General features: G+C 39.2%; 1 protein-coding gene across 5 annotated transcripts in view; it reads right to left on the bottom strand.

The window, feature by feature from the left end:
- PIP5K1B (phosphatidylinositol-4-phosphate 5-kinase type 1 beta) overlaps positions 1-24,411 on the bottom strand; it is a 363,978-nt gene that overhangs the window by 150,633 nt on the left and 188,934 nt on the right. For all 5 annotated transcript variants that reach the window (XM_074361670.1, XM_045504993.2, XM_010967909.3 and 2 more), the window contains 2 exons: positions 23,047-23,131; positions 19,781-19,849 (listed from right to left, as the gene is read on the bottom strand). In XM_074361670.1, the coding sequence (XP_074217771.1) occupies positions 19,781-19,849 (69 nt within the window). In that variant the 5' untranslated portion in view covers positions 23,047-23,131. The remainder of the gene's footprint in view (positions 1-19,780; positions 19,850-23,046; positions 23,132-24,411) is intronic.

Below are 24,411 nucleotides of genomic sequence, written 5' to 3'. Positions count from 1 at the left end.
ATGGAAAATACCAGTCCCATGGTACATATGAAGTCATCAGAGTATTTATAGCTCTTGAATCCAACCTAGGGATCATTTGACTCTATATCCCATGTAGAGATTTTCCATGTATCATTTCCTTCTTCCAGACATGCTTCATAAACATGACCTGCTCCTGTAAACACCAAATAAATCACATGACAAATGGTACTGTGGGAGATGCATAATGATACCGGAAATGAAGGACACCATCTATACTATCTCCAGCAGTGAGCTCAACATTTGATTTTCAAATTTGTGGTCAAAGACTGACTGTCTCATGTTACAGTAGTAACAGGAGCCATATTTGCTTTTCAATCACATGGAAGAACGTCAGAAGCCCAGTTTCTCACCCCTTGTAAAATGATCTCTTATCTATGTAAATTTATTATAGAAAGAGTTGGGTCCTGGAGATGTGTTTATTATGCTTTTTGATTTGAGGGAAGGAGTTAAACAGAAGGAAGAGGGGAAAGAGGGAAGAAATACAGACAGGAGATAGTCTCCACATCTCAGGATTTCACCAAGGTCTACTGAGAGTCCCAGACAAACTGACAGTACATGATAAAGGGCTGACAAAGTGCTCTAGCTGCACAGAGGAGGATGCTGTTAAATTATGTTAAGGTAGACCCCTAAATGTGTCCATGTCCTAATCCCTAGGACCTATGAAACCTAAGACTATGTTACCTTAGAAGGCAAAATGTTATCCTACAAGGTTACAGGGGCAATTAAGGATGCTAAAACAGTTGGACTTGAGGAGATTGTCCTGAATTATCCAGATGGCTCAATGTCATAACATGGGTCCTTAAAAGTGAAAAAAAGAAGAGACATAAAGAGAGGGTGAGGGAGATGTGAAAAGGACTCAACTCCATGGCTGGCTTTGAAGACAGAGAAAGGGGCCACAGATCAAAAAATATCAGTGGCCTCTAGCAACTGGAAAAGCTAAGGACATGGATTCTCCTCTAGAACTGTCAGAAAGGAATGTAGCCCTTTGGGACACCTTGATCTTAGCTCAGTGAGGTGTGTACTAGATGTCTCTCATACAGAACCGTAAGGTACTAAACTGGTATTGTTTTAAACTGCTAAGATTGTGGTAATTTATTTCAGCAGGGAAACTAATGCATATATCAGTTTTAAAACATTCACTCTCAATACTTTCAGGTCCTGTCTACCTGGGGCAGCCCAACCTTTTCACTCTTTGTCCCACCAGCCCCCAAAGGATGAAACTATTTACAAACAGAATGATTTACTTGGACCTCTCTGGAGTGGTTTGTTACTCTTCCTTTTTAAGGCCAATGTCACAGTTGCCTCAGCTCACAGTAAACTGAAACATACTGAAGTCAGACCAAGGGGATTCACTTTTGATTGAGTATCTCCTTTTTTAAACTCAATACTTACAAAAAATTATTTCCAAGGCACTCTTCACAGCTAATTTGCACTAGGTTAAAATTAGGAGATTGGTTTGTATCTCTGTGATAGCAGTGTATGGCACAAAACAGGCCCTAAATGACCACTTGTTGAATGAATGAATGAACACATGGGTGATGGGTTTGACATGGAAGAGTACATCTGGCCTTCTGGATGGGGAGACAGTCTCTACAAGACCTCTTTGTACTATAGATGACTGGTTGGACCCAACAGGAACACAGAACTCTGGTCTTTCTCCTTTTCTTTCCATACCACCACTCTACATCTTAGATGCTGGTTATGTCAGGATTCCCCCAGACTTGAAGAGCAAGTGGGTTCAAGACACAGTGCCATGCTTTATCCACACTTAGGTTTACTTTAAGTTTATTTTCTTACAAGATTGTCCGGTAAGTCTCACAAAAGATTTTTTGATAATTTTCTGGTGTATTCACTCTCCCTGGACCATAGAAAAGGGGGGGGGGGATCTCCACTTTTTCCCATAGAGGACTAATCTTTTTTAAACCCATAGAGTCATTTGAGGTTCTAATCCACAGGGTATTTTAGAAAGGGTGGGAAAATATGCAGGATATCAACTGCCTTTGCACCAAAGGAAAACCAGGAGAGACTCTCTTGAAATAGATGAAAAATTAAATGGAACACTTTCTCCACCTTTCACCACCTTCTCTTTCACTTTTCCACAGCATCTGGCATGCCCTTAATAAAGCAATTTCTGCAAGGGATGATCACAGATCAAAAACAAAAACAAAAAAACATTAAAAAAAAAAAAACCCAAGCAACTTAAAGAGCATTTAGTTGTCATCCACATCCCCAATTTTACCAATGAAGAAGCAGAAGCCCAAATATAATATGAAATTACATTCAAAAGTAAAACAGAGATGAGTAACGATGAATTAAAAAAGATGAAAAAAAAGTCCCCCCTTTCCTTTCCCAAAACACAATTTCTGAGGAAGAATGATTTCAACAACTTGCCTAACCCGGAAGAGCTTGCAAAAAGCATTAAATCGTAGGATGACTTCCACACAGATTACTCCAGTATGGGGGAAAGATCGGCAGGCCTGTAAGAAGAAATTCTAAAAATTGTCCCAACTATACAGAAATAATACAATTACACTGTCCATCTGGACTGATACCAAATCTAAATTAAATAATGTTTTATGGAAAACATGGTTTTATAGTTTTCTAGTACTTAGAGTATCTCAAAAATAAAACTATTTTTCAAATAACTGACTTTCCTTGGTCTGTTTAAATCAATTTTATAAAAAAGGCAATATCCAATTAAGGTTTTAAAAAAAATTTTAGTAAAATTAGAGTCAGGAAAAAACTTTCTCAGTATAAAAACCAATTCTTGAGCTAAGTAACAACATTATACTATTGGAAGCACTGGAGTAACACCTTCCAAATATATTTAACCAAGGGACGCATCCACTAAGAGCATGTGTGGGCCAAAGAGAGTACTCTGAAACAGTCCAAGAGCCATTTGTCCTTTAAAATCATGAACAAGACAAGGCTGTCCTTTTATCACAAAGATTCTTTGATGTTACCTTGGAAGATCAGGCTTTACAAGACAAGAAAACCAAATACAAAATTTTGGTTAGAAGGAGAAAAATTATAATTTACAGATGATATGATTGCTAACTGCAATACCCAAGAATCTATCACTGACCTAGTGGAATAGTTTTAAAAGATCAAGTTGGCAGTGTATAAAATAAACTCACAGAAATCAAGACCTTACACATTTCCAGCTGGAAAATGCAATGGGGAGGGGGGGGAAGAGTCCTATCACAACAGGAAAAAAAAAAAAAATCCCAAAATAGTAACAAAAAAATCCCACAGAAGTTACTCAGGAGTATATTTAACCAGAAATAGGTACAAAAAGCTGTACATAGAGACAGACACGTTGTAATTGATTGTACTTCATTTTAAAAAATTTACTGAGGAGTGTAAAAGATAATAGATATACAGACATTTTATTCTTAGCAGGGAAGACTTAAGAGTCAAAGTTGCTACTTCTCCCCAAATTCATGAATAAATTTGATATAATTTCAAAAAAATCACAATAGAAAACCTTTCAGAAAAAATGACCTTATCATTCAAAAGTTCAATTAAAGGGATAAATATAAAAGCATCACCAAGAAATTTCTGAAAATTAAAAGTACTATGGGAAGTCTTGCATTATGAATGCTACCATTAAAATAAGTTATTACTAGTACAAAACTAGGAAATGAAAGCAAAGACAAAAGCTTTAAGGAAAACAGGAAATCTGACTTTATAAAACCTTGGGTAAAAAAAAAACTAAGTACAATTAAAAGATGCATTTAAAACCAGAAAAACCTTTGTAACAAAAATGCAAGCCCTTTAATGTATAAATAGCTCTTAAAATAGATATTCCTCAAAAGACGACATACAGGAGAATAAAAATCATCTGAAAAAAAAATGAACTCAAATTAAAATGAAAATTAAGGCATTTTTACCTATCTTATTGGCAAAGATTTTTAAAAAGAATAGTACTTAGTGTTGGTGAAGACCTGAGAAAACAGGCACTTCCCTGAATAGCCAGAGGGTAATAATGAGATAACTGTTCGAAAGGTGATTCAGTAATAGCGCTAAGATATCCAGACCCTTTACCTTGGTTCCATGAGATCAGGGGCCAAGTCCCTTATATTCACTGCTGTGTTCCTGCTGCCAAACACAAGCAGGTGCCCAGATTTATCTACTGAATGACAGCACATAAGGAAATAGGCATTCTAATGCCTTAGAAAGCTGAGAACAAAGATTCTACCCTGCCTGGGCCATTTGCTGCCAAATGCTGTCTGGTCCAGGTGACTGCTAAGGATAAGTTTGGATCAATAAATAGAAAGGGTACAGATGGTTGTAATGTTTGCTATTCCAGAGTAGATTATTAGTTTAAGTTTCTCCTTCAGGGGGCTGGAAGCCTGAGGGTAAAAGGCTACATGGCCTGGTACCCACATTTGGCCAGGCTCTGCCTTGAGCACCAGCCACTGTATGTCCCTGAAAGGATTCTGGGGGCCAGGGGATGCCCCATTGCTATGTGCTGTATCTGGTTCTGCTCTGTGCAGTCACCTGGCTTCTGGCAAGGTAGCTTTTCCTTGGTTAGAGCCATCAGGAGTTTTATCACACTGTTTAGTTTCTTCCCACCCATCTGTAAACTCAACTGAAACGATTCAAGACCTCCATAATTCAAAAAATATACATTAAAAAATTAGCAATATATATGTCACTGGAAGTATCCAATAGGCTTTAAGAAACTTGTTTGAAATTAAATAAATGAATGAATAAAGAGTGTGGAGATAAACATCATGGCAGCTTAAGTGGCATATCCCAAATTCCAAAAGGAAATGGAAATTTGGGACATTTTTATATGTAATATTTCTTGAAAAACAGGATTTCATCTTACCAAGCAAAATCTCAGCTTCCATCCTTTGATTTTGTTCACAAATGCAACTTCACTGCTTCAGAATGTCTTCTGTATTTACAACTTTAAGACTCTCCTAATTTATAACATTACAGTTAAATCCAAATTAAATGTTCCATGGAACACAGAAGGAAAGGGAATGCTGGAACGGATGTGTCTTCAAGTTTAAAATAATTAAGTTAAAAATAAGGAAATAATCTTAGGGGAGGGTGTGCTGACTGTGCTGCTTAGTTTTTTCCATGATTTTCTTAAAAATGCATGTCATACAAAGCCGGACATTTCCCGTCAACCCCCACTTCCTCCCTCCTGCTGGCTTCAATGACACACCTTCACAACATTCTACTGCACTGTGTCCTTGGAGAAAACGATATTTCATTTCCCCAGGAGAATTCCACTGGCCCAGGATGAGCCGCTAGAGATGTAAAGGCAGAGAGAGATCAGGGGAGAGGATTCTTGAAACCCAAAATAGTTTTCTCAAACTATTTCAGACACTGGGAGATGGTAAAGCTACAACAGAAAACTTCAAATTTTTATTTAATATGTTGGAAAGCAAAGAAAACATTTTCCTCTTCTGGACACAGGTTTTTTTTGCTTTGTTTTGCTTTGTTTTGTTTTGTTTTTCTAAAGGTTTCTTTAGTGAACAAAAGTTAGATTTCCTTTTGCCCAGAATCCCACTGCTTTTGAAAACAATCTGTCAATAGTAGGAACTGCCACCAGGAGAGGAAAGAGTCTCAAGCTACGTGGGATTCCAAATCTGAGCAGTGTCCCAGTATGGAGAAGGTGGGAGTAATATCCGTTCCTTCACTAAGTACTGAGTTTTACCCAGTCTGCCAAGTCCTCGTCCTCATGGGGCTTAAGTTCCATTGTGGGTGAGTGGGGATCCGGCAACAACAGTAGAGATCTGATACCTGTACAGCCAACTACCATCTTCCAAGTGCCTTCTCATACATCCTCAGATCTAACACTCAAACCATACTATGGTACTGCTATGTTCAGACATTAACTGTCTGGCATGAGGCCGACTTCATAAAGAGCAGAGCAGCCTGACTGCCCTGGCCACACTCTCTTCACACCCACTGCTGGTGGGGAAGGCAGGAGGAGAAGCGCTCTCATTGCCACCTGTCTTTGGATCCTGAGGGCAGCGTTAAAGTCTGCACCTCTCCATGATTTTGTGAGGGATGTAGCTGCTTTTAAAATTGCAAAGTTATTATTTCCTCTCACTCTTTTTGAAAGAACAAACCTGAAAAATCATCAATCCTGTTTCTTTTATGTCACCAAAAAAAAAAAAAAGGGTGTTTACTATGCTGCTGTGCTAGAGAAATGGGCTGCCAACCAACCCCGAATCCTGATCTCCCCTGAACATTACAGGCAGCTCTCCAGGGGCAATCTTTTACTGGACCAACAGTTACAAAGAATAGAACCTTATGTGACAGAGTGGGGAAAAGAACACCTTTTAAAATAGTTACTGCATGATCCAGAAATCCCACTCCTGGGCATGTAGCCGGAGAAAATTCCAGTTCAAAAAGATACATGTACCCCAATGTTCACAGCAGCACTATTTACAATAGCTAAGACATGGAAGCAACCTAAATGTCCATCGACAGATGAGTAGACAAAGAAGCTGTGGTGTATTGCTACAAAGGAATACTACTCAGCCATAAAAAGAATAAAATAATGCCATTTGCAGCAACCTGGATGGACCTAGAGATTATCATCCTAAGTAAGTCAGACAAAAACAAGTATCATACACCACTTACATGCAGAATCTAAAAGAATGACACAATGAACTTACAAAACAGGAAGAGACTCACAGACATAGAAAACAAACTTATCGTTACCAAAGGGGAAAGAGGTGGGGAGGGATAAATTCAGAGTTTTGGATCAGCTGATATATACTACTATACATAAAACAGATAAACAACAAGGTCATACTATATAGCACAGGGAACTATACTCAGTAGGTTGTAATAATCTATAATGAAAAAGAATATGGAAAAGAATATATATATGTATGTGTAACTGAATCACCATTCTGTACATCAGAAAGTAACACAACATTGTAAATCAACTAACTATATTTCAATAAAAAAAAATCATTGCTGAAGCTCTTCCATAAGTGGCTGCTCATAAACGATCTGTAGAGTGTAGACAAGGGACATGAGGATGCCATGTCATTAACAGCCAACTTTCAGACACCCATACAGTGACCCACAACACAGGTGACCACTATCATCTCTGAACAGAAAAAGCCAAAGGAACTGAACAGAGCCGAGTGGAACTCTTTCAAAGTGGGCTTTGTACAATTTGAACATTCAAACCCCAAATTCCATCCCCTTCTTTGTCACCTCCCTCCCCCTCCACATACCTCACCTCTAATTGCAGACCTGGAGCCGTAGGCTCAAGAACATATCTCTCTGGAAAGTCTGTAACAATCTTAGAATTCAGAAGAAAAAAGCGATACATCTCTTGAACGCTATGAGTCAGGCACGGTGTGGGGCCCTATGGATGTCAAGATAATTGGGCAAGGCCCAGGCTCTCCAGCTCTCAGTGCAGCCGGCAGGACATAACTGCAAACAATTATTACAAAACAAAGTCATCCATGATATAATAGAGGCAAGTGCAGGGCACTGAGGGAGGCCTGGGAAGCAGTGACTACCAGTCACCGTGTGGGAGCCTGGGGAAGGGCTGTGATAGAGTTGTTTCTGGAATGAAGACGTTCAGCATGCCATATGAACAGCATGGGCAGAGAGGACCAGGGATGGACACATTCAGTGGGGCTGAAGTCAGGTGTGTGTTGAAGATGTTAGCAGGAGATGGAGTAAGACCTGCCCAGTGGGGGATGGACTACAAAGGATTCATGTGCTGTGCCCTGGGGTGTGGGCTTCCTGCAGGTAACAGAAGGCCAATGAAGAGTAGGAGGGAATGACTTGGCCAGCTTTGTTTATCTTAGGAATCTAACTCTCCAGCGGAGGTTCTTAGGAGGTAATACCAACACATTGTTTTCTTCAGTCCTGGGGCCCCTCTTCTCTGTCTAGCTCACCAATTTCTGTGGATCTACACCTGGACTAACTGAAGCTGAACCTGGACCCTTCCCCTGCAGTCCAATTCCACACTTCCAACTACCTACTTGATTCTCTCCTTCAATGGCTCACGGACACCCTCAAACTAGCACATCCAAATTGGAGGACATGATTTTCCCTTAAAAATACGTTCCCGCATTGTTCCTTTCCATCTCTATAAATGGCCACCACATCCACCCAGGTGTTCAAGTTAGATCCTGGGCTCACCTGTCATTCCTGTCACGCCCTCACCCCCTCATGCACCCATGTCCAGTCCATATTAACCCTGAAGTCTACCTTGAACTTGTTTCCCTTCCTTCTTCCTCTTTCTCATCTACCACCTTAGCTTGGGCCACCACCTATTTACACCCAAGGTTTCTCAAGTTAGCATTATTGCCATTTGGGGCCAGACAATTCTTTGTTTTGGGGACTATCCTGTACATTGTAGGATGTGTAGCAGCATCCCTGGGCTCTAGCTGCCAGATGCCAGAAGTGCCTCCTCCCCCCTGTTGTGACAGCATCATCTAATGACCCTGGAGGACAAAAGCCACTGCTCTCAATTCACTCTGCATCTCTCTTCCATGCTCGGTACCCTCCATCACACTGGACTCCCCTTCAGTTCCTTCAAGGTGTCACCTCACTCCTTCCTGCCTCCAGGGCTCAGCAGATGCTGTTCTATCAAGGATGTTCTCACTTCCACTCTTCTGTTAGCTGGCTCCTTCTCAAGCTTGTGACCTCAACTCTGTGTCACCTCCTTAGGCTCCCCTGAATACCTTGTCTAAAAGTCAGCACCCAAGCCTGTTTATTTTCTTCAGAATACTTTTAAAGGTAGTAATAATTTTATCATGTTGACTTTTTCTGGTCTGTTTTTCCCACAACAATGAAAGCACGATTAGGGCAGAGATTACGTCTGTCTTGGCCTCTGTCCTACCTCCAAGGCCTAGCTCAGTGCCAAGCTAAATAAATAGCTGTCAACTGAATAAATGAGTGAACACATGGACATGCAACCAAGTGTACGTCTGATAGCCCAGGCACTGACTACACTCTTAAAAAACGACAAAGCTACAGTACGAAAAATTAGGTCAGGAGAATGAGAATGTCACCTAGACAGCCTGTATTTCAGCTCTGTACTCGAAAACCAAATGCCCCGATTCATAATGCAAAGTCGATGGCAGTACATCTTTGATGAGGAGAAAGCACAAGCCAAAACGTAAGAGCAGTTCATCTTGTCTCCACTAGGAAATAAGCACAGTTAGACCCTATGATTGAACCCAATTCTTTATATTCCTTATAAGTGGACCCAACTTTTATACCTGGGTGTCTACGTGTATTTATGTATCAGGAATTGAGCAAAACAGATTCAGGAGGACAGAGAATCTCGGTATTACAGTCCCCAGAGACCACGACCACCCTCTTTTTCTTCTCTCCTTAGGGATGGGCTGTGCCTCAGGGCGATGGCTTCTGTGCACAGGGTGAGCCGCCTCATCTTCCTTTCATAGGAGAACAAAAGTCTCAGAACTGAACTCGCCAGAAAAGACAGGTGTGCCACCCAGGGTAGGGGGACTTGATTCCAAAAGGGGCAACTAACTCCCCAAGTAGTCACCCTTTGACCCAATGCTTCCTTTATCAGATCTTTTTAGCTATTAAGCAGATTATTAGTGAGTTATATTACTCCTCCTGTGACAGTCTACCAAACCGTTAGCTTTTAAAATATATTCTCCTAATGTGACAGCTCAAAATATGTCACCCTCTCCAAGCAGATCTCATCCTTCACTGCCAACCTAGGTTCTGTGGTCAAGAATGATTCTTGAAATGATGACTTTGTCATTTTATTTCCAGTGTTCTGCACTGTGCCCCTAAAGGATCGATTTGTTTTTCATTTCAGAATCACTATGCACTTGCTAGAAAAAAGTATTCTTGAGGTTACAGTTCAGATTCTATACTCAATGAGACACTTTGGAAGAGGAAAGCCGGCTTTTGAACCACTGAATTAGGGAAATCATGCTTTAAAATTGTTGAGTTCTGTTCATATCTCCAGTTTCAAAGATGGCTAGGTTTATCTGCGCTGCTACCCTCTAATATTCTACCAGACAATTGAGAATTTTCCATTTTAATGTCATAGGCACCACAGTGTTCAGAAGAGAGAGTACTGGTTAGTGTCCAACAAACCTTAGTGAGAGACACTTGGGGTTAAAATCCCAGCCTTACTCTGCCACTTACTTGTTGTGTGCTCTGGAGCAGGTTACTCAATCTCTCTGTGCCTCAGTTTTCCCATCTTTAAAATGGGAATAAGAGTATTATCTATCTCATAGGGTTGTTATAAGAGTAAATGAACTAATAACTCTAAAGTGCTTAGAATGGTGGTGGGCACATGCTAAGCACTTAGTAAATGTTAGCTCTTAATACTAGCATAGCTTTTAAAATGCTTCTAATTAGTAATAATTATACTTTAATTCGCTGAATTAATAGGTCTCTGGCTAGAATAAACCCAATGAAATTTGTAAGTAAAACTCTTCCAGCAACCAATGATTTCAACTTCATAAAACATCCAAAATTCTGAATGAGCACATGGCACATAACCTATTAGTGTCTGTGAAGTAGATATAAGCCTAGAACGTAACATACATTGCCTGTCTTCTTTTTGAGAATGCAGAATGAAGAATTCCAGAATTTAAAATTTCTAGAGCCATCTTTAAAAATCCTTGTTAAGTATCCAGGCAAGGGAACTTGGGTGGCTAGTGAGAAAAATGGTCAAGCCCTAAGCACTGGGACAAGAGCCCGCTGACCAGATCAGAACCCTGCTGGCCAAGCTGTGCAGGGATGTGTGCAGATCGCCTGCAGATATTAACTCTTTTAACTTGAAAATAAAAGCCCCATTGTGTCCTGAGAGCAGGAGCTACAGCTCCACTGGCTGCAAAGGCTGGGAACCCCAGCCTCCCAGCCCACTGGGAATACCAAATGCAACGATACAGTGGTTGCTGCTGCCCCGAAGGAAGCTATGCAGCAAGTTCGAGGTGTAGAATTTTATTCCCTAGAGTCAGTGTTTGTTTTGAGGGGTTTCCATGGGTTAACCAGAATGCAGAAGTGTAGTAAACCTGGGTGACTTAACATACAGATGCTCCCTCCGAAGTGAATGCTTAAAGAGGCCACTTAGAAATGAGCAGTTCAGGGAAACACTCGGGGGTGGAGGGGAGAGGGTTGGCTTCTCTTATTCAGAAGCTGCTGATTGTCTGTGGTTAATTACCTGCCACTTCTTGCTTGTAAGTCATAAAGGCAAATTTGAAATCACTTGCTTTAGGACTTTTCAAGGAAGAAGACAGATGCACAGGTAGTCCTCTACAGAATCTTAGGAATTTGGAGGGAAGATCTGTCCAAAGGGGTGGGTGGCAATGGTATATGATGATATGTACCTCTAAATCAAATGAGATTATTGAAAAACTCCCCTTCTCTCAACAATGCACCTCATCTCTTTGCTGCTGAATTTTAAAAGCATAAAGGCGGCCCATCAGTAGAAGCATATCTTTCTCTCTTACTTTCAAAGCTACTGCTGTTGGAAAGGGAAGAATGTCTTGTTCCAGCCCTCACCATCTACTGTCCAATGCCCAGGCCAGACCAGAGCCTGCTCCAGGATGCTAAGTGACGGGTCCCTTCATGATCCCAGCACTGGGGGAAGCAATTACCCTGGCTACCGTGCTCAGTTCTAACAGAACTAATCTAACTGGAAATCAGAGGCTGAGGGATCTTAGTTTTGCTACTACTACAGTGACTTACTCAATTGGTATTCTAGTTTTCCAGGATGTGTTTATATCATTTGATTAAGTCATCAAGTCGTTAAGTCATTTGATACTCACAGCGCTGTGAGCTGGTCAAGGTAGGTATTAACTACATTTTGTCAATGAGAAAAATAAAGATTCAGATCAATTAGGGAAAATGCCTAAGATTGCACAACTAGTATCTGAAAGAACTGGACTCACCATCTACCCTCCACTCAACAGGGTACTTAGGTTTGGCTGAAAAACCTTGTTACTGCTAACATTTTGATAATTCTTTGTTGTGGGCTCTGCCCTGGGCACTGTAGGACACAGCACTGCTGCCCTGTACCTCGTAGATGCCAACAGCACCAACCCTCAAGTCGTGACAACCAAAATGTACCCAGATGTTGCCAAATGTTCCCTGAGCACTGGTTGAGAACCACTAGGTTAGGGTGTTTTGGATTAAGGTGAATTAGGAATGCCAAAGGATCACTCTTCCTACAGACCAACGTAGTTGCTACTGATGACAATAGCTGCTCAATACAAAGACTAAGATGTCTCTGTTAAGCTACAGAGTGTTGTTCCACCAAGGCGGAAAGCAAGGGTCTTATTTCTGAAAGTGGTGGCTTTCTAGAAGACTGAAGGAAAGGAAGAGTGGTCAAAGCTTGGGACACATGCCAACCTCCTCCCCTACTTCCTCCTATCTTAAAATGTTATTTATTCAATTTTTGAATAGGCAAAACATTCATATGGTTCAAAATTAAATATGCATAAAATGTATATACAGAAAAGCTTCCCTCAACTCAAGATTCCCACCACCCAGTTCTCCCCAGAGGCAGCCAATGTTGACAGTTGCCTGTGTGTCTTCCCAGAAATGTTTTATAAATGACCTTGTATTTAAAGAAATACTTCCTCTTAGATCAAAGTATCACCAAGCCATTACTTTACTCATGTTTAAAAAGTCATAAAGGACATCTTTCCTATCAATGTGGTAAGAGTCAAGCATTGTTCCTCCCAACTCATCATCGCCTGCCTCTGCTGATAGGGACACTGGCTGAGACAATGGATTTACATGGCAACCAAGGTCTTAAAAACAAAAACAAAATGAAAAAAAAAAAAAAAACCAATATAAACTAGGGAACTTGAGTGAGTACCCTGACTGTGTCCTAGGCTGGTCAGTTTCCTACTAGTTCATTCTGAGTGCTGTCATCAAGTGTGGCTGCCATGGTAGAAACCAGTTAATGAGATTCAGGGCACACCTGAAGTTGGGGTGTTGGTGCCAAAGGTGGGCCCTCCAGCACTACAGCAGCCCGTGGTAGTCATCATAACCAGAATCTCCTAGTCGGGGCCTGTGGTGGGCAGGCCCAGGATGGAAGGAGAAGTAGAGGAGGGAGGGGCGACAGTCCTGAAATGACAACTTTTGGAAGGAGAGGTGAGAGAGGAAGAAAAGAAAATAGTGGCATTAAAAATTTCCCACACCAGTCTATGGCCAGCTGGCTGGGAAACACCAATCAATTCTGATGGACAAGTCACAAAATTAGGATGTCATATGGCTCGAGCTTTTAATCATCTTCCTGACAAAGAACTGCTGGGTGACCTGGGACAAGCTATTGAACCATGCTGACATGTCTGTTCTAGAAGTGTGGGGGAAGAGGGGGTGGGCCATGTTTTCATATACAAAAGAGAGAAAACTCAGACCTCTGGCACCAGTATTTTACCCAATTTTAAACCATTCATACAGTGAAATGCTGTCCTGCTTTCTGCTTCCTTCTAGGTTACTGCCTTGTTAAAAAAAAAACCTCTTCTTGTATCACCTCACATCAGTCAGAATGGCCATCATTAAAAAGTCCACAAATGATAAAAGCAGGAGCGGGTGTGGAGAAAAGGGAGCTCTCCTACCCTGCTGGAGGGAATATAGTTTAGTGCAGCCACTATGGAAAACAGTATGGAGATTCCTCAAAAAACTAAAAATAGACTTACTATGTGACCCAGCAATCCCACTCCTGGGCATACATCCAGAGGGAACTCTTAATTCAAAAAGATACATGCAGCCCAGTGTTCACAGCAGCACTATATACAACAGCCAAGCTATGGAAGCAGTATAACTGTCCATCAACAGATGACTGGATAAAGAAGTTGTGGTGTATTTATACAATGAAATACTACTCAGTTATAAAAAAGAATAGAATAACACCATGTGCAGCAACATGGATGGAACTAGAAATCACCATTCTAAGCGAAGTAAGCCAGAAAGAAAGAAAAATACTATATATCACTCATACATGGAATCTAAAAAAAAAAGAAAAAGAAAAAGAGGATACTAATGAACTCATCCACAATACAGAAACAGACTCCCAGACGTAGTAAGCAATCTTACGGTTACTAGGGGAAAGTGGGTGGGAAGGGATAGATTTGGGAGTTTAAGATTTGCAAATGCTAGCCACTATATATAAAAATAGATTTAAAAAACCCAAGTTTCTTTGTCTAGCACAGGGAACTATATTCAATATCTTGTAATAACCTTTAATGAAAAAGAATTTAAAACTTTCAGGTTTCCACTGTGCTTTGTACTGTCATCTCATGTCACTAATCTCTGGACCAGTATCATGGTACCTCACTGCCTACAACTGCGTTGTCCAACGTGGCAGCCCTTAGCCACATGTGCTTGTTTACATTTAATGAAAATTAAAATATAAAATTCATTGCTCAGACACATGGGCCACATTTCAAATGCTCAACAGTCACACCCAGCTTGTAGCTCCTGTGTAAGTACAGATTATAAAACATTTCCATCATCGCCAGAAGTTCTAATGGACAGTGCTGGCCTGGAAATTGAAATCCAAACTCCTCAAATCAGCACCCAAAGGTAGCTGTCACTTCGAGTCAGCCTACAGTTCCACAATTGCCTCTGCTTTCCCCAAACACGGACACTTAGCTTTGTCTAGGCCAGACTCTCCCGTCCCTCCAACAACACATGTTCATCCCTGACTCTGTGCCTGAGCTCACTGGGTTCCCATCATTAAGGCCAATGAGTAGGTAAGTCAATGAATGCACAGTTGCCTAATGAGTGAGATTTTCTGCCATGACAAAAAGCAATGAGATGACTAGGAAACTTTTATCCAAGAAAAGGACTTTCCCCCAGAAGACTGTAATGAGCTTTGGGCTTGTCAAAACTTGCTAGAGGATTAAGTGAAATTGAAATGTTACTTGTCTCAGCACTTAAGACCGATTTGAGTTGTTTTTTAATTTTTTTCATATGGACCTCCTGTATATTTTTTCTCTGAAATAAACTGCATGGATTTAGGAAGCAGGGACCAGGCCTGACACACATGTCTTTTGCATCTTCCTCTCTTAACTCACTTCTCTACCCAAACAGTGCAGAGGTTGCAAACTGGCCACCATGGGAGGGCCAGATATGAATCAGTGTGTTGCTTTTTCCAGAATGTGGTTTTTAAAAATTTTGAATCAGTTTCCAATCTTTAACAATTGGGAGATTTCACATCAGAATCCACATTTTTGGTTTCTTGGAGAATCAGTTGCCTGGCAAACCTAGGTACATGCATAGCTCTATTAGCGGCACTGAGGGCCACCTGCCCGTTCTAAAGAAGGAATGTATTTTACTGCTTACTGCCTTCCCCCTGGTTCTTTCACTCCCTCGTTACCTGCCTGGCCCCTGGAGGCTTCTGCACTTACAACTCTCTCAGAAGACACCTAATAAAGGAAATGAGAATGGCAATACTGCTCTCTGTAAACAAAGCCAGGCAGCCCTTGCTTGTCTCCATGGGCAGTATCTTTGTGTTAAGCAGCTAAAATCAAAATTCTTATTTCAGCCATTAGCTGAAGACATTAACCTCACCAACTGATTTTTGCTATCCTTCCTGGGCTTGTCAAGCAACTGACAATGGATTAGGGAAATGGTCAACTGGAGGAACAAAAAGCAGCCAGCTTAAATAATCACATGCAAATAAATGAGACTCAGAGAGCATAACATAGTCCCATGAACTCTGAGTGTTCCCTAAAAACACGTGGACATCACAGAGCTCATGATGCTGAGTGTTGCTGGCAGCTGCCCGATGAATCTTGATACGGAAAGCCTAAACCCGCTCATTAACTCTAACCCATACTGATCCCTCTTCTTTTGAACCCTTTATTATAGACCACTATGTACTAAAATTGTTTTCATGTCTTGGCTCTCCTACTCAACCGTTTAAGTTCCTTATGAACTCTGATATCCTTCTCACGCCTAGCATCCTAGATCGGGGATTCTTAACCTGAAATGGCTTCCGTCACAGAAACAGGCAAAATCCAGTGGGTGATCTAACTCCTTATTAAAAAGAAGCATACCCCAAGGTCAGGGCTTCAGGACCAGGAAAGAAATTTAATTTTAAGATATTTGTAAAAAGGACATGAGTTAATGAAATGCACGGTAGTCTTGATGACACCCAGCTAGTCTGTTATTCCCAGTTTTCTGTTGCTCCCCCACTTGCAAAGTATTTTACGTCTTCATTAAAATCATGGGTAAAAAATACTAAAGCCACACAGGGTCAACTCATGCACCGGGTTGGTAGAGACTAAGCGAATAAGGAGCACAATTTCTCTTCTTTGGGAACATTAGTCTAACCAGGTACAAATCCACTAATCATAATATTTACTTGTTTGTTTTATTATTTTTTATTGAAGTATAGTTGATTTACAATGTTGTGTTAGTTTCTCGTGTACAGAACAGTAATTCAGATATATATATATATATATATTCTTTTTCATGTTCTTTTTCATTATAGGTTATTAAGAGCTATTGAATCTAGTTCCCTGTGCTATATAGCAGGACTTTATTGTTTATCTATTTTGTATATAGTAGTTCATATCTGCTAGTCCCAAACTCTTAATTTATTTCTGCCCTCCACTAATCATAATACTTAATCCACACCACAGTGTTCATAGCAGCACTATATACAATAGCCAAGACATGGAAAAAACCTAAATGTCCATTGACAGAGGACTGGTTAAAGAAGTTAAGGTATATTTATACAATGGAATATTACTCAGCCATAAAAAAGAATAAAATAATGCCACGTGCAGCAACACGGATGGACCTAGAGATCATCATTCTAAGTGAAGTAAGCCAGAAAGAGAAAGAAAAATACCGTATGATATCACTCATATGTGGACTCTAAAAAGGAAAAAAGACACTAATGAACTCATCTACAAAACAGAAACAGATTTGCAGATATAGTAAACAATCTTATGGTTACTGGGGGGAAGTGGGTGGGAAGGGATAAATTTGGGAGTTTGAGATCTGCAAATATTAACTGCTATATATAAAAATAGATACAATTACCAAATTTCTTCTGTATAGCACAGGGAACTATATTCAATATCTTGTAATAATCTTTAATGAAAAAGAATATATGTATGTATATATACGACTGGGATATTATTCTATACACCAGAGACTGACACATTGTAACTGACTATACTTCAATTAAAAAAATTTTTTTAATCCACACGTCACCTTATCTGAAAGGACACCACAAGAATGTTCTAGTTACCTTTAAATCAAGATTCATTACACTTAAAAATTCTCCTTATTTGCAACTAATGTAAAGATTCTTTCATAATAGGAAATGTAGTTAATTTGTCAAACTATATCTTTATGCACCTCTGCAGGTTTGTAATAGACACACATTTCTTTTCTAACCGTACATAAGCCGTATGTTTGCTAATCCATGCTCAAATTATGCTGAGGAATAGTCTCACTTACATCTGGCTTCCAAAATGTACCTCTTCCTCCTTTTTGAAAATAGGGGTGATATTTGCTTATCTCCTGCCTTTGAGGCCTCTTCCATTTTGCCCATTTTTCAGAGCTCATCCTCAGTGGCTTCTCTAGTCTAGCCTCAAGTTCTTTCACCTGTGAAACATTTCATCTGCGCCTAGAGACAAACACATTTGCAGTAGCTAATGTAACTCTTATTATCACCTAACTCCACCATTAACACCTCCAGTTTAAAGACCTTTTCCTTAATGGAGAAGAATTAACTTAAATGGTTCAGCTGAGCAGTTAAACTGTTAGCAAAGCAACACTCTAAGTGATCCCTTCTTGCTTTGCATAGCAACATCGTATTACCTGAGAGCTAAAGCTCTAGGCACTGGGCCCTGTTTTTGGTGCTCATCTTACAGAGACTACATACCTCCTCCTCCATTGCTAACTTCCCTTTTATAATCAGAGGTCATCAAAAAGGTCCCTTTGCCATCATACATTTTTAAAAATTATTTTTTTTGTTCTTTTAAGGTCTCTGCATTTTCTTTTTATTTAATAATTACTTACATCTTAGAATGTGATTTTTAGTTTTATAATCTTCCCAACATTGCTGAGTCAAATTTCCTGCTAGAGACGTTCATCATAGAATTACACCCAAAATATTACTGAAAATCTACTGTACTGATTTTTAGGCAAGACACACTTAGCAAACTCTAAGATCTCACTGCCACATTCTTTCTATTACTTTTGTGTCACTAAAGAGCTCCTGTGAATCAGAACTCAGTCAAGAACTGCGGTGCTTCTTGATGCTTACTGAGAAACTGCCTGAAACCGATCTAAAGTCATGACAGGCAGGCAGTTGGATCCTCTCTGTGTTGGTCTCATGTCTGACTGAATTTAGAAAGAGACTTGGTAAATGAGACAAGATTTGGTTTTCCACCTGTCCCGAAAAGTAAATAACAATGTATTGTTGTCTGTGTCAAGATTCACAAATTTGATAAACTATAACATGACACTGGTGAGCTCTTGATCTTCCCCCTACTTTTCCCTAACCACATCACCACTTTGGATGTCAACCTCCCTGTGTACACTTCTAAGTTTGGCTGAGTAGAAAGGCAGAAGAAAAGATACCCCAGGGAAAAGGGGATATTATCCCACATGAAAATGGACCAGGAACTATATCACGTTAGTTCCATGACCTGAATCTGTGGGCAGATCACATGACTCATGTACTTTAAAGAGTAAAAGGCAAAAGGAAATGTTAAGGTATAAAAAACCTTTAGTACACAAACCTCCTACTCTCAAGAGAGAAGGAGGGCGAGGTAATTTAAAAGCTAAAATGTACAGTCAATTTAAAATCAGTAGTGGTGCTTGGGAACATATATTACCTACTAATGCTTCTGAACATTAGCTTGGTTGCTAGGAGCCAAGAACTTACTGAAGTCAGAGTGGTCAGGCAAGATACCCTGGGAAGTCTAGAAAGAGATTTTTGTGAAATGGGCTGAAGACATGGAATCTAAGAGGCTTAGAAAGGGCTGAGGGGAAATTTCACGTTAAAAATCTTTTTAAAGGTAGAAAATGTTCAACATTTTGATGGCAAGTAGCAAGTCAATTAAAAGGTTCACAACAACAACAAAAAAAGATTCACACCGTGGACACAGAACACTGTATACACATAGGGGCCTTCTTCTTAGGCATAAAAAGGGTTTTCAAATAACTACCTTCTGTCAGTGTTCTAAATCATGGTAACTGTGGTAGGCAGAAAAATGGCCCCCAAAGATGTCCACGTCCTAATCCTTGGGATCCATGAATGTGCTGTTATTTGACAATGAGGAGTAAGGGTAATTAAGGTTGTTAATCATATGACTTTAAAATAAAGGGACTATTTGGGATTATCCAGAAGGGCTCAATGTAATCACAAGCATCCTTTAAAGTGTCAGAGTGATACAGCCTGATAAAGACCCTACTGGCCTTCGCTGGCTTTGAAGCTGTAAGGAAATCATGCTACAGAGAATGCAGGCACCCTCAAGAGACTGGAAAAGACAAGAAAATGGACTCTTCCCTAGAGCCTCCAGAAAGGAATGCAGCCCTGTAGACACCTGGATCTTGACCCAGAGAGATCACTATGTCAGACTTGTGATCGATAGGACTGTAAGACAATTCATTTGTGTTAAGCCACTAACTTTGCAGTAATTTGTTACAGAAATAGGAAACTCAGGCAGGAACTTACATACACATGCTTTGGAGGAAGAAAAGGTTTATGGTGGTATTAACATTCTAAGTAGTAAGTGTTCCTCTTTCTGAGCTGAAGAAAGAAAATAACATACTCACTCACCTTTTTATAGGTTTTTTCCTCATTTGGTTTTCCAGGTGCTGTATCTCCATTTTCAGCAGCAGACGACATCTATAAGAGAAAAAGGGACCTATTTGAATCTAGAAATTCTACTCTGAAATACAACATGCTAATAATATTAACTAGAGAATCTGTTTTGGTTAATTACATTTTTGTTGTTATTGCTGTTGTCTGCAAGAAGGGAAGAGAATTCTCATACACTAAAAAAAATTGTGTCCCCCCAATCTTTCAAAAAAAAAAAGGCTTTATTTATAAATCATTTTGGTAGCATACTTCACTCCGTATGCTCTAAGAAGATGCTATGGAAGCCCAAGCCCATATAATGTGTCTAAGTTTCTTTCTACAAAGCCTTAAAAAAACAAAATAAAAAACCCTTTTCTTCTGGTTATAGGTGCTTCCTGGAAAAATATCTGGAAAGTACCAAAAAAAAAAAAAACATTAACCAGAACAGAAAAATTACTCAATTCTATTGCCCTTGGGCAACTTCACTATTCACATTTTGGTGTATTTGTTTCCACCTTTTGTTCCATGAACTCTCATACTAAAAATATTATGATACCATCTTAATGTAGCATTTTGCACTGAAAATTTATGTAATAAGCATTTTCCCATTTGATTATAAAAATCTCATTGTAAGAGTGATTTTTTCTAGTTGCGAGAGACACCACGGTGTGAACACTATTGTATGTTAATACTTTAGTTAACAATGTTAATATTGAAGGCTAGTTGAGGTGGTTCAGGGGGTTTGCTTCTAGAAATAATGCAACAGTAATGATTTTGTGCTATCTTTGTCCAACTTCAATGTTTTCTTGGGCTAGTTTCCTAGAACTACTAGGTCACTAAAAAATTGAACGGTCTTACCACATACTGAACTTCCTCAATTTCTAAAGAAATTGCTAAATTTCTTTCTAAGGAGACTACACTCATTCATGCTATCAGCAGTGAGAGCTGGTTCCATTACATGCTTAGCAATAACTATTATCATTTTAACTATCTTTGCTAATTTGGCAGATGAAAGAAAGCACCTCTTGATTTTAATTTGCATCTTTGAAAATTATTAGCATAGGTTAACATTGTGTATCTGTTTTACCTCTTTGTATTTCTTCTTTCGACTTTTCTATTATTGTGTTCATTTATCTTGTGGGGTCTTAATGTATTAGGTACTGATTTTCACGTATTATTGTTATTAATATTAGTTGTTTCCTTATTGACTTTTATGTATTAGTCTATTTACAAGCACATTAATATTTTCCACGCTGCTGAATTTAATTTGTTTTTTAATTATGACACAGAAGTTTTACATTTTCCATACTTTAAACTACTGACCATCTTTGTGACTTCTTCCAGTGCTTTTAGATAAAATATTTCTTTTCATTGGGAGACATGAGATGTTTAAACATGTGTTCCTCTCATCTTTTAATAATAGGATTTTTGCGTTTTACTTCTAATTCATCTAATTTTTTAAAGCCAAATACTTATGTGGTAAATGAGGATAACTACATAATCAGGGAGTCATGATATTTAAGGGTCTTATCTTAAATTGCAAAGAGCATTCTATACACCATAGAGGGGAAAACTTCTGACTTTCTCATAAGCCTTTGAAGCACATTTTAAATCTTGGGCTTTTAATAAACATAGTGTGTGCTAAGCCTAAGATTTTGCCAGCCATTTCTCTGCACTAGAACTAAATGACTGCCATGAGCTTGCTGTGACCAAAAACCATCCAAGAAAATGAAAGCATGGACCATGGCAAGTCAACCTTACCAGATCTATTACTGCCCACCAAATCAAGCATTCTCTTAGGCTTTCAATTTCGTTTGTCTCCATTCAATCTGTCCACATTAGAACATGGAGTTTTCAAGGACAGATGTTTTATACACTACTGCTTCCCACACAGTATCTGTTTAATTTATTTAAAGAATTTATTTTTCCAGTCTCTTCATAATATTTTGGTGAGTTTTGAATAATACATTAGTCCAATTAGAATATCTGAAAGGTTTTATAATATCAGGCTCAGGGAAAAAAACAAACCAAACCCTGTATCACACCCACCACCCACTCCCCCACCCCCAAAGCTCAAATTACATAATCACCTTAAGAATATATAGTGATTTACTTGATATTTATCCCTATTTCTACATTAGTGTATGTTTGTGACTCAAATTTAGTATGTGCTAATAATAATAAGAGTAGGATTTTATTCAAACTTCCACTGTCTAATAGAGCCAACAGAATGAAGATCTACCTAAAGAATGCCACTTAAGTAATTTCACTTCTAAGCCTCTGCAGTTTTTTAAAACCAAAAAGCTTCCAAGAGGTTGTATTTTTAACCTCTGAAGATGCCTGAAAATACAACCTTAATGAGGGGTGGACAAACTGGTGTGAATGAAGGACATGATGAGATGGCCTTTTTTTATTGCTTTGTAAATAATTCCTGACTGGGCAGTGGGAAAGAGGAAGAGAGAAGTAGGTAAACTTATATATTAAAAAAAACAAAAACAAAACCAATTCCCTTTAAGCAGCACAAAACAGACAATAATATTAAAGGGAAACCATGAGATGTCACCTAGACCAAAAAATTGAAAGATTTTTTTCTGTAGGATGATGTTTAACAAAGGTCACACAGATCAATTCACCTACTCACCAGGACATCCATGTAGGAGAGGCAAATGAGATGTTGTGCATGCCCTGGTAAACTGCAAATAGCTATTAAAATGGTCATAGTGATAATTACTTGCTATGTTCTGCACTAGTTAAGGTCCATCATTTATAGCTATGGAAGCCAAGGTAAGTATGGACTAAAAACAGTTTTTAAAAACATTATGATCATATATGTTTCTATTTACGCATAAAAGGAAGGAGGAAAGAAATTCACAGAAGTACTGGTTATTATCTACAGATGATGGGACTGTGAATGCTTTGGGTTTTCAGGTGTATACTTTGCTATATTCTCCAAGTATTCTGTTGTGAGGATTGTCCTACTTCAACATCAGGAAAACACTAATGCTAGTCAAAAATTTAGCCACACACAGTAGACATCTCCCAGGTTCTCCAACTTTAGGCATGCCAACATTCACAAAATTTCCTGTTTTTCTATTTCCTTCTCATTTGTTTTCAATTTGATAATGTCAAAGTTAAAGGCCATGAACTAGATATGATTTAGAATATCTGTAAATAAATATAAAAGAGGTAAGAGCTTATAATGAGCCAGCTGGAGTTAATTAAAAATAGAGCCTGCTCCTCCTTACCTTTGTAAATGAAGCGGCAAGTCATCTGTAGTTGGTCGTGATGAGTGGCCTACTCATTGCCGAGACTGTGCTCCTTCCCAGGTTCCTGTCAAAATACAAATCACTGGTCATTACTTATTCATATCTCTACTTCATCTCCCACAATGGGTCAGGGGTGGCTCTAGGGATACACATAATGCAATCAGTCAAAACTAAAATAATAAAATGAAGGAAGGTATATGAAGGGAAAATAAAGGTGAGAACCAAGACAGTGACAGCAGTGTGGGCTGCGCACAGAATGTGAGCCATGGGCACCTGTACAGTCACTCAGTACCCTGGACAGTCTCCAAGGTGACTCTGAGATTCCTAGTGGCCACAGCAGAGGAAGAAACAACCAGTAATCTAAATGCCCAATGTTCACAGGATGAAAGCAAGTCAGGTGCTCAAACAAACTATCCTGTGGGTCTTCATAAAAGACACTAGACGTGACGTGTGAACAAGTTTTCTATATTATCCCTGTCATAAATTAACTGTGATTTTCATGTTGTTTAGATGACAAAACTTCAACGAACAGTTCAACAAACCCTTTTTGCTATACTTTATGTTTTCATACAAAAGAGGTACTGTAACCAATTTTAAAAATACAGAGTTTAAAATAAAAATTAGTAAGGTCCCACCAGTATCTCCCCCCTGAGATAACCAATGGTCAGTTTGTTGTATATCCTTCCAAAACCTTCCTTATACTTGCTTACACACACACACACACACACACACACACACACACTTATTTCTGCCACTTACTATTATCAGCATATTTTAGATATTTTTTCAAGTATATATTGTATATCTATTTCATTTTAAAATAACTGTATCATATCCCACAAAATGGATATACCATCATTTAAGCAACCAGTCCCCTGTGGATGAACATGCAGACTGTTTCCAGGCTTGGCTACCATAACCAGAGGACTAAACAGCCTTACTCAAATATCTTTAAAGTTCTAGTACTTCTATTTCTGTGGGAAAGAATCCTGGAAGCTGAACCAAACTTGGTAAGTGTATTAACTTTGTTACATTTCTTTCTGTAAAAAGGTTGGAGATATCAATCCCACGGTGCGTAACGAGTACCCTTATTGACACACTAATCAGCAGTGGGTGTTCGCCATCTTGAAAACGTTTGTCAATCTGATGGGCAGAGAACGACATCTCGGTCATTTTAATTTACATTCTCTTACCACTAATGAGGCTTATCCTCTTCACAGGTTTACTGGTGATTTAATTTCCAGTTCATGTCCTTTGCTTATTTTTATACTGTGCTGTTTATTTATCTTTTTTCCTTTATAATTAATCTGTAAGTACTCCTGGTGTATTAAACATTAACTCTGT

Source organism: Camelus bactrianus, chromosome 4, assembly GCF_048773025.1.
Source record: "Camelus bactrianus isolate YW-2024 breed Bactrian camel chromosome 4, ASM4877302v1, whole genome shotgun sequence".
NCBI classification, from domain to species: Eukaryota; Metazoa; Chordata; class Mammalia; order Artiodactyla; family Camelidae; genus Camelus; species Camelus bactrianus.
This window is presented reverse-complemented; position numbering and strand designations above follow the sequence as displayed.